Below are 11,315 nucleotides of genomic sequence, written 5' to 3'. Positions count from 1 at the left end.
CCCTTTTATTTTTTAATCTGTTTTTATTAAATGTTAAAATAATGGTACATGGGAAATCATGCATTTTCTTTTAAATTTATTTCTATTTTTTAAATCTCTTTCTCTCAGTTTTAAGGATTTTCTTTTTTTTCTTTTTTCTTTTGCTTTTTTTTTAAAGATTTTTTTCACTGTTGTCTCTTTCCTCATGTTTCCTTTTCGTTTGTTTGTTTTTTTTTGTTCACTCGCTTGTTTGTCTGCTTATCTGCTTGTTCCTTCGTTGTTGTTGTTTGTTTTTTTTGTCAGTTTTTTTGTTTGCTTTTGTTGGTTTTTTTTGTGGATTTTTTTTTTTTTTTTTTTGCATTGGGAAGGTCCCCACTCCACCAAGGGGCGCTTCCACCTCCTCCTTCCCCACCCCCCTGCTGCCCCCTGCCCCCTTCCACCCTCCCCACCCTGCAGCCCACCCCCGTCTCCTCCTGCCCGTTCCTGCCCCATTGTCAGCTCCTGGCGACGGCTTCATACCGGGGTGGTCCGGCGGTTGGCTGTGTTGGTGTGGATAGAGTCCTTGTTCTCTTTCTGGATACAGTTGTGAACCTGGAGGAAACTGTTATCCCTGTCGGAGTTGTAGGTGGCGGTGGGGGTGGTGCTTGCCTTCAGCGGGTCCCTGGTCAGGGTGTACATCGAGATCTCTGTTGATGGCAGGGTGTTGAACCCTTTGATCCCGACGGGAGAGGCATCCCTGGAGTGTGAAGGCTCGGTGGAGCGGGAGCTGGAGCGACTGCGTCTCTGATAGCGGTACCGGTAGCTGGGGATGCGGGTGATGGCAGAGGACTGGAGGTAGTCCGTGGCACGAGCGTTGGCACGCAGCTGTTTGTGCCGGTCTATGAACATGTGGACAGCCAGCACTCCCACCATCTCGGCTATAATGAAGGACAGGGCCCCGAAATAGAAGGACCAGCCGTAGGAGTAGCTGTTCTTCTTGGAGTCACTCTTGGAGGGGTCTCCAGCGTTGGCTGATATGTATACGATGATGCCAATTATATTACTCAGACCTGCAAGTCATCCGGCGGGGGAGAGAGAAGGAGATGTCAAGAAGGTCACGCATGGCAGTGGTGGGTCTGAGGGGTTGAATCCCCTCCTGGATGGGCAGTTTGCCTTGGCAAAACCCTCCTCATGGGCCTGCCACTTCCCTGGACCACACTCCCGGTCCCTGAGAGATGTCAGATATTAGAGAAACTCTCCCTCTGTCAGCTCCCAAGCGGGAGGAAAAGCCTCTGCCTGCCTGCCTCTGCTGGGTGAGCAGGCAGGATGGAGAGGCGTTCTTGTGATGCTGCTTTCAGCCCAAATAAGATTTAACAGGGCTGGGAAATGCGCACGCTCCTGCCTAGGCAACTGTACCCCAATGTCCTGGCTGGGCAGCCCCCCAAGCCCTGGAGCCCACCCCCCGGACATCAGGCCCTGTGCACCCCTTTACCTGCAGACACGAAGAAGATACCGGCACTAAGGATGATGTTGTGTCGGGTTTTGTAGAACTCGCTGGCTGCAATGCAGAGTCCACCCATGAAAAGCAGAATCACACTCAGGATCGGGAAAATACTAGAGGCTCTAACAGCCCCTGCAGAGGAGAGAGGGAGGGCAGGGCAGAGAGAACAACACAGGTGTGAGAGAGAGGAAAAGGGGCATGGAAATGGCACCGGAGCGAGGGGGACACGCAAGCGCGTTTAGTGGGTGGGGGTGAAGGGGAGAGGCAGAGGGCAATGTGCAGTAGGGGAGTAATTTAAGGAGAGATAAAGGCATTGGGGGATGGAGGGAGGGAGGGAGAGAGAAACAAAGTGTGTCAGAAAAAGAGAGTGGTCCAAAGCAACTCTCCCATGCCCCGGCCACTGCTGCTGCCACAAAGCTGGTGGTTCTGCACGGCGAGGCAGAGGAGGCTGTGGGCTGGTGACTGGGCTGGGAGCCTGCCTGCGTTGTCTGTGCCCCCTCACACTGCTTTTTCCTTTGTTTTTGGGGGGACTGTGGGCCGGAGAGGGAGCCCAGGCACCATTCAGCTTCTCCTTCTGCAGGGCTCTGCTGCTCAAGCCTGCACTTCAAAGAACAGCAACCCAAATGCTTCCTGCAGAGCTGCTCAATCTCGAATCCTCCCAAAAGGGCATGAGCATCTCAAGGAGATTTTTTTTTTAGGGCTGAGAAGGAGCTCGTGGTGCCATGCACTGCTCTGCAGCTGCAGTGAGGACTGAGAAGAAACAGTCCCAGCCCTGTGTGCTGAAATGCGGGGCTTAACCTAGTGATTAAATGACTGGGCTGCTTCCAGAGGGCAGTGATGGTTTGGATGTGCCAGCTCCCACACACGCACACTCTCCATCGGTCGATATGGGAAGAGCTCAGCCAGCAGAGGGCAATGGCATAGATGCACAGATGCGCGTAAACGCTCATATGTGCATGCAAAACGTACCCCAAAGCTTCTGGGGGGCCTGACTCGTGTTCCTGCAGTGAAAGGCCACGTCTGTGTGTACGCACACCCACACACACGGGCACACACGCACACACTGCTCGTGGGCGGCTCGGTGGGAGCCAGAGCTCTGCCTGAGTCTGCGTTAGGAATATTCCAATTTTTTTTTTAACTAGGAAGGCCTTCTCTCCTCCCTTCACAAGAGAAAATAAGCTGTTAAAGTGTGAAATGAAGCCTTGCTTGATAAAGAAAGGTATCAGACGGGCTGGTGCAATTCTGCTTGTGGAGCAAAGATCTGGGAGGGGGGATGAAAACTAATCCTTCCTTGCCTGCAAGAATGAACCCAATGAAGCAAATGTAGGACTTTTCCCTAAGTGAGCAGAGATCCCATTTCAAAGACCCTGTTGGCCTCTGGATCCTGCTAGGTGCAATCAATCAGCTCTTTGAGGGGGGCCTAGCCCACTGCTTGTGCATGGGGAATGCAGAAGGCAGGGAGAACCTCTTTTGCTTGCTTTCCAGCTCTGCCTGGCTGTGTTTCAGGGAACAGGATAACAGAAATAACCATCTTAATAGCTTCTGGAAAACAAGGTGGCATTTGACGATGGGAAGCTTAAATGGCAGGAAGAAAACGTCAAGCAGACACCCACTGTTGAGAGGCTTTCTAGGGGGATGCTTGGTCAGTCCTGCAACCTGGTCTACATCAGTTTTATCTGTGTCTTAATTCTGAAATTCACGTCTGTGGGGAGAACACAAAGTTGCTGACTGACATGGGAAGCTGCAGGTGTCATGCAATGGAGAAGGACAGCAGTCTTCCTCAGCCTTTCAGGAGGACCATACCAGCAAGAGAGGAGGAAAATATCATCCAGCCTTCCTGGCTCGAGAGCCTGTGGCCTAAAGAAAAGGGGCTGGTGGCATATGCTCCCTAAACTCAGCTGTGTCTGCTAGCAAGGAAACACAGGGATGCTTCTGCTTCCTCTCTGATAACAGGCATTTGATTTCAAAAATCCTAAGACACCTTATGTGGATGGCTGGCAGAAATAATGGCTAAAACCTTCTAGCCAGGCCATGGACCCTGCTCCATCACTGTCCTGGTCCCCTGGGGCATGAGGGAATTGCCTACTCTGACACAGATAAACAACTTCCTAGCTGTTCCTGATGGCACCGCCAGGCATTGCCCATGCAGGGCACCCAGGGACTCCGGTTTGACAGAAGTTCTGGGAAGAAGCTGTTCAGTGGGGTCCTTCTTCAGGCAGGTCTAAGCCAGCAGAAATCCCAGCTCCCTCAGGAATGACCCAAATCATCCTTTATTGACTTGCCAAATCCCTCTTTGAACCTGGTTCTTTCTTAAAAAGGGCTCTACCCTGGGGACACTGTCAGGTCCTGACATTGGGCCAATTTTTGTCTTCAGATCTTGTTCTCTCTGAGGGAACAAACCCATCCTTCTTGTGATGTTTGGCCCCTTCCCCAAACTCTTTTTTCTGAAGTGCAATTGATGCTGCAAGCAGCTTCTTTGCTCCCAAGCAGCTCTGCAAAGGCTGATTTGCCCTCGGAGGCAGCCTGCAAACCTTTGGCATCCCTGTGCCAAACCGGATCAAACCTCTGTGTTCAGCTCTGCTGTTCAGGGGCCATGCAGCAATTAAGAGACCAGTGCTGCAGAAAAGCAGCTGAAAGAAGCAATCTCCCTCAGTTATTTACAATTTACAGTGGATGAAGGACTGTTTGAGAATCCAAGAGGAAGCAGCATAAGATCTTTCTCTTTTCACATACAAATGAGCCTCAGAGATCCGAAATTATCTCTCTCATCCCTGCCGCAGGGCTGGGTTTCCACATCTGGCTTGGAGCACACCCGGATGACAAGGAGCTATTCTGAAAGACTCCCGGTCTTTGGAAGCCTCTGATGATTAACCTTGGAAGGTCAAAAGCACTTATCTCAAATTTCTGTTGGGAGAAGATCTCATGATGTCAAAAGACATTGGGCTTGTGGAGGGAGGGCAGGATAGCAAGGTGGAGACCTAAAAGGAGTGTTCCCTGTTCAGCTGTGCTGAAGGAAGAGTAAGCACCTACCTCTAGGGTGGGTGGAAATGCTGGTTCGGGAGGGCAACCAGGCAGGGCAGTGCATGATGTGGATCTGTCCTGCTGGCCAGAGTGCTGCTGTGCAAAGCTGTGTGAGCTCCACTCACACATCTCAGGTGGGACTTGGAGCTCAGACTAGGTCTCATTACAGACATGCCTTGTGCCTAGGGTTCAGCACCTCTCCTAGGGGCTCTGGGTGAGCACCAGGTCTTTCCTTTAAAGGGCTCTGGCTGTCCTGCTGCCTGCTCCCATCACTAAAACCAGCAAAGGTCAGATCTGCAGCCTCTGTAGGGAAGTGGTGTTTGGGGAAAGGTGAAGACAGCAATAAGAGATCCTCAGACAAAATCCAGCTAATTTCTTAAATCTGGTGCCACCAGAGTATCAGATAAGGAAATATAAACTTTCTCTGCTTTAGGAGGACATGCACACTCACACACACACACTGCCCCAGCTAGGCCAGTCTGACCTTAGGCTCAATCAGCAGCTTTTCAGTGGATTTGAATTAAGACTCTGATTTTATATCACAGTTAATAGCTGCGTATAAAAAAAATGCCATTGGTTGTTTCTGTGAGCGCAAATTTACACTGTTTCATGGGCAGAGCCCCTGGGAAGTGAGTGGAGTAATTTTGAGGGGGTGATGAGGCTCTGGGGTTTCCACTGAGCCTCACAGGTCCCAGTGTCTCCACCACCCTGGGTTCAGAAACAAAAGGCACCCGAACCATTGCAAAAAGAGCCTGCGGACTTACGGAGGAAATATTCTGCTGTATCGGCTTCATAATCTGCATCCTCAGGGAAGTGATCGATTTGCTTACACAGACCTTTAAAATTCCCTAGGGAACAAGAGAGAAAAAGAACAAATGAGAACACCAAAACCTGCCTTGCAGGAACAGCTGCCCTCTGCGTCACCTTTTGTGCCCGCCTGCCTTCCTCCCAGGCAGCATGCCCGCTCGGGTGTGCACGCCCGGGAAATGCCCGAGGCCTCTCCTTGCACACTCGCACGTGTATTTGCACAGGAATGTGGGGTTTGCTGTCAGGCTCCGGCCTGATGCCCACCCAGCCCAGCACGCCTCACTCCGAGAGGAGAGCCCCAGGAGCTCCGTGACTCCTGCACTGCCCGCCTGCAGGGAGGCGGGATGGGAACGGGAGCCAGGCTCTGGGCAAAGCACAGGTGTCAGCGTCCCCTCCCTCAGCATCACAGGCACAACTCTGAGTTGCAGCATCGGACCTCAGTGTTTCCTCTGGTGTGAGGGCATCAGGGCAGGATGATTAGGTGTGGGTTGCAACAGTATTTGTTTCTCTCAGCTGTGAATTCACTGCCCTCTAATTCTGTGGGCAGGATACATCCTTTTGTTCGGGTTCGGTGTTAGAACAAAAGTCCTTAATCTACTACATCTCCATATGACTGCTTGTTTCTGCATACCTTTGTCAGGCCTGCTCTTGTGTCCTCTCACAGACTGAGGCTACAAGAAGCTCGGTGCAAGTGTGTGCCTGCAGCTCAACAGCAAAACACCTTGGTGCTGGGGGAGGAAAATCTTCCACCATAAGGGAGGGAAGCTGGGCTGGACACAGTTCCATCAGGATGGTATATGTAGAGGGCCCTCTGCCAGTTTCAGTTATGGGACACCCTTTTTCACACACTCCATGACCAACAAGACCATCCCAACAAGGGGCCAGTGACATCTTCCAAGTCTTTTGTTAGCTGGGATGTCTACCAGGCTCTTATTTTCATCACTCATATCTCCTCTTGACATCAGGAGTACCACTCCAGAGAGGTACTCCTCAAGCCACATCATAATTTTCACCATGACCACTGATTAATTAGTATCTCAAATGATCAGGTTGTCCATTCTTGTACAGGGTTGCCCATGTGAAAGACAATTTCATTATGTCTCCTGAGGTTCCCACAAATGTTTTCTCCTACCCTCCATTCCATTTCCCTCTGGACACTTGCACTGACTGGCCATTAACACAGAACTGATGGACACAGTCTGCCCAGAAAGGAGAAATACATTGTCTGCATGATGTGCGTGGGTAGGCATGGTGATCCTGTGGGCCTCCTCACCAGATGTCAACCCACAAAGGGGCTCAGGCTCGCTGGTGCCTCAGCAGAAGCATTTGGAGCCCAAGTCTGAAAAGTGACAAATGCTGTGGCAGCCTGGGTAAGCTCCTGCCACCCTGACCCTGAACCCAGCTTCTGGACCAGCTGGGTGTGAAGGGCAAGGGGAAAATGCAGCCACCACTCTAGAGGCTGTTGCCTCTGGGAAGAGCAAGAGAGCTCTTCCAGACCAAACCTACCCAGGCTGAGACCTGCAGTCACCATGTCATGTCCCCAAGTCATGTCTTGAAAGGTCTATCCCAGATGGATTGGAATGAACTTCCATTGCGAACACACAGAAGAAGGACCAAGCTCAAAGGATTCTCCCCGAGTTGCTTCTTGAGGCCAGCCCTTGACGGATTAATGTTTGGGATGCTTTGGGAGGCATTCCTGAGTAAATATCTGAGTAAATGGAAGGCAGGTAGGTGGGTTCCTTTAGATCTACCTCCAAGTTTGGCTTCTTCTGCATCCATCTGGCTTGTGTCTGATGCCTCCAAGGTACCTATTGCATTTAGCTACTCATTTGAGGAGCTTGCATGAAGAGACTGGAGACAGCAGAGAGGAGTGTGTGTGTGCATTAAGAGGTAAGTAATAGGAGAAGAAAGTAGGAACAAAGCCTCTCTGTGTAGCTCTGACATACTATTCCCACATTGAAACTGTGGGTTATGAAAGGTTATTAATCACCCATCCCAAATCCAGTTACCTTGTTCAAAAAGTGTCTGCTTGTCAGCCATGGCTCTTCTGGAAGGAAAGCTTCATTGCCAAGTAAATTGCCTTGGCATATTTCCACCCTGCTACTTGCCCACTAAAATCCCTATGAGGCAGGCAGATACAGCATGAAGGGGGTCCTGTCCCTGCCTTGCCCCTGACTGCCTGGGGCCATCTGCCTGTGACATGAGCAGCTCCTCATCCTGGTCCTTTGGCTGCTGTCACTGCTGTACAGTGCATGTGGACACTGGCACATTCCGGGGCACTGGGGAGGTCTCCAGCTTCAGATTTCAGTTCCTTACCCAGCAGATCCTGAACACTAAGTTCCTCCTGCCCGTATATGCTGGGGGAGCAGGCAGAACCTGCATACACCTCCCAGGTGATGTTCCTGGCACACAGCCGGAGCCTCCCAGTTGGAATCAGCCAGGGAGGGAAGACGCAGTGCATCTGGAAACCTCCTCACTGTGTGACATCCTTTCCCTGCTTCCTTTTTGCTCCCTCTCCCCCGCTCTGTTTCTTGCTGAATTTGAGGCTGATTAATTCCTATGTAAAGAATTGAGCTGCCTGGGGAAGATGCTGCATCTGGTGCAGGCTGTCTTTTTCTATGGACTTGCGTGGGATAGCTGGTTAGAGGTTCAGCCGCTGAGGCAGGCTGAGGGATATGCAGGCTCTTTGAAAATCTGCTCCTGGTGCTCAGTGTCCCACAGGCTTTGCTGACCTGGCTCCGCAGGGAACTTGGCCATTGGAGTGTCCAGCCTTGGCTTGCTTAAAATGCTGTGACATTGTGGAGCTGCCCTTCTCCACAGGCTCGTATGCTGTGCCAGGCTGATTCCCCTCCCTGGATCAACCCTACTGGGATTCATGAGGGCAGTGTTGGTGCCACTTTAGCCCCTGCTTTGTCTGTGCTCAGCACAGAGTGCTGTGGGTTTGGATGCTGACTGTTTGCCTGTGCTACCACACCCGCTCCTCCAATGCCTCCTAGCTCCTCTGGGCGATGGATGGGGAAAGGATGCAGAATTTAGGTCATTAATGCGCTAACTGGGAACATAAGAGAACAAGATTCAGTTTTTGCTCTGCCACAGGCATGCTGTTAAAACCACTTCTCTCTGCCTCAGAGTCCCACCCTGTAAAATGGGGGTGACAGCGCTCCTCTGCCTGGTGCCGTACGGGGACGTGTTAAACAGGGCACGGTGTGGGTGTGCTGTGCCAGCGGCTCCCAAAGCGCACAGAGTGAGTGAGTGATGGATGGCAGCGGTTCAGGAACCCGCTCGGTGTGGGGAAGGCCTTGATGTCACTCCTCGTGCCAAGGTCACTCGGCAATTCTCTGACGGACATCTGTGGCCTGCTGAGATGGTACAGCAGCTTCCCTGGCACCTGTGCTGGTGGAAGCACGGAGGGGGGATGGAGCAGCTCAGCAGGGCTGCTGAGGTCTGACACAACAGCCTTTCCTTGTGCTGCACGTGTGGTCTGCGGAGCCAGCGATGGTGAGAGCCCTGTGCCACCCTACAGTTAATACTCCTGAATGCCTGAGCAAGATCAAATCATTATATGGCTCTGTGACCCGCCCCCCCCCCCCCCCCCCTCAAGGAAGCAAGAACCACATCTCCTCTCTGCTTGAGTCCCTTTGCCCTTCGCATTCTTCCCAACTAAAGATATTTCATGCTGTGAACTTTGAAACGTGGGACGTATCTCTGTCTTCTCCCACACGCCTCTCTGAGACACTTAAGCCACATGCTTCCACCTCCTCCCTGTAGCTCTCCCAGTGCAGTTTGGGCTCTCTCCTCATCCTTGCTCATGTTGACCCATCAGATCTTTCTCCTGTTTCTCAGTCCCTCTCATTCATGCAGCCACCTCCCTCTCTGTGCAGTATCAGTGTGGCCATCCTTCCAACAACCTGCTTTGGGGTGTGCAGGCTGCAAAGAAGGTGGGGATGAGCATCAGACTGTCTCAGGAAAGGAAGGCTGCAGATGCCCAAGTCCATAGAAAAGCATGGAGCAGTCTCCACATCTCTTGTGTGTTACTGGGAGTCGTTAAGCAAGACCACCATCATTTGCTTGTTGCCCGTCCCAGGGAAGAGCCGTCCCTGGCTCTTCCAAACTGAAAATGCAGTTTGGAAGAGCCAGGACTGGTGCAGTAGGCACCCCTCCCGTGCCTGGCCAAGGACAGAAGTTGCCTGGTTGGGTCATTAAGAGGAATCTCTCAGACTGCCAAGAGGGACTAAATGGCTAAATGTCTAAGATGAAATTCAGCATCAACTGTGTGTTCATCTGTGAGAGAGACCTCCTCCAGTGTGGCAGGATCATTGTTTGGGTATAAGCTGTCTATCCAGGACAGCTGGCAGCCACCAGCCCTGCTGCAGCAGTACTCAGACTGAGCTACCCCTGATGAGAACCCGGCTCCGTATTGTTGGTGATACAGTTTATTTTTGTGCCGCTTTGTGCAGCCCTCTCTCTTTCAGAAGTCTTGCTTGCCTGCAGAGTGCAATCCATTGCAAAATAGTAAGTTCCAAAGAATGAAAAGCTACTCCTTTCCTGCGAGGTAGGAACACTTTTAAATGGTCAGGACCATACATCTGAAAACTGTGAGCCAGAAGCAGAGGAAAAGACGTCCAAAAGGAGAGAAGCAGACAAAGAGGGATGAGAACAGAAAGACCTGTTTTCCCAGAATGATTTGTGATATTTCCATTTATGGAGAAAACCAATCCGCTGAAAGCTTTCCTTCAGTCTCACTCTCTAATTTAGCAGAGGTTTTGGCATGATGGCTTCTAGAGAGATAAATAAAGGGGACTGGATATAGCTGTTGTCTCTAAAAGCTGAGAAAGATGGTTTGGTGTTGGCCAAGGATTCAGTATCACTTTTTGTCACACACTCCCCATATCATTTTAGGCAAGCCACTCACCCTCCCCTACCCACCTCTTCTTTCACTCAAAATGGGAATAATGTGTTTCCCCGCCTCAGGAGAGTAGGCTGAGGATATTTGTATTAAAAATATGAAAGTGATCAGACACTGGATCATTTGGGCCAGATAATTCTTCCCACCATCTAGTTCAAATGTGACATGCTGATTTTTGATGTGACCTTCTGTGCATGAAGGCTGTGCAAACATGAAAGTTCTTGGCAGTTCCCACTTGTGCTGCCTGCCCTAGGAGTAAACTTTGGTGCAGATTAAACTGTTTGCTATCTGCCCATGAAAGAGATACAAGAAATGGCACATGACGGGCAGGTAGTGAGACACAAACACAAACGATTCTGCTCCAGGATTCTGTTTCTGAGCAGTGTCCCTTTGGTACCAGGTGGTGAAGTGGGGCTCAGAGCCAGCCTCTGGGCTACAGAGACAAATTCCACAGCTACATGGCAAACTGCTGGCATGACTTTCTTACGCACAAAAGGCTTCCAAACCAGGAGAAGAGGTCTGCCATCCCTGTCAAAAATTGACACCAGTGACACTGAGTTGTTAATGCCCAACCTGACATGACTGCAAGAGGAAGGAGTGAGGTTTCATGAAGTGACAAAGAGCGCAGGAAAAGCCTTTTGAAGGCATTTTGATTGCTCTCCTCCCTTCCAAGAATGAAGCACTTGAGAGCACACACAGTTTTGGGGGATTTGGAGCTGATGAAAAGTGCGGTGGCAGGGAACACAGACAGGGCTTGTGGGCATCTGCTTTTACCCAGCTGTCCTGACGCTCCCAGAAGAAAGACTGGCCCTTCAAAAGGGCTCTCTCTGTGGATCTCTCCATAGAGAGCACCTTACAGAAATTAGGCCATCTTTTCACCTGCCTCAGTATGCAGGTTACAGGGTGTAGGGCTAAACCAGCGCACAGAGCACAAGGGATGGTCATTCTGGGGCTGAAGCAGGTGCTGCTCTTGCAGCTCTGGCCCTGCACAGTGGCAGGGGATGCTGTGCTAGGCTAATACCTTTTGACCCAGCTGGGTAATTTTAAGAGTGAAGAATGCTCAGCTAGAATGCTCAGCTGTCATTAGGAACAAAGGGATTTTCCACCACAAGGTGAAGGTCA

The 11,315-nt window shown here is 51.0% G+C and overlaps 1 protein-coding gene across 2 annotated transcripts in view; it reads right to left on the bottom strand.

Annotated features, from left to right (window-relative positions):
- Positions 1-435: 435 nt before the first annotated feature.
- The window catches only part of CACNG2 (calcium voltage-gated channel auxiliary subunit gamma 2), a 51,814-nt gene continuing 40,934 nt past the window's right edge, over positions 436-11,315 (bottom strand). For both annotated transcript variants that reach the window (XM_054279360.1, XM_054279369.1), the window contains 3 exons: positions 5,245-5,328; positions 1,451-1,591; positions 436-1,028 (listed from right to left, as the gene is read on the bottom strand). In XM_054279360.1, the coding sequence (XP_054135335.1) occupies positions 493-1,028; positions 1,451-1,591; positions 5,245-5,328 (761 nt within the window). In that variant the 3' untranslated portion in view covers positions 436-492. The remainder of the gene's footprint in view (positions 1,029-1,450; positions 1,592-5,244; positions 5,329-11,315) is intronic.

Source organism: Melozone crissalis, unplaced genomic scaffold, assembly GCF_028551555.1.
Source record: "Melozone crissalis strain CALT ecotype California unplaced genomic scaffold, PUWL_Pcris_2 ptg000004l_1, whole genome shotgun sequence".
Taxonomy (NCBI): domain Eukaryota; kingdom Metazoa; phylum Chordata; class Aves; order Passeriformes; family Passerellidae; genus Melozone; species Melozone crissalis.
The sequence above is the reverse complement of the archived record's forward strand: the minus strand, read 5'-3'. Positions and strand labels throughout refer to the sequence as shown.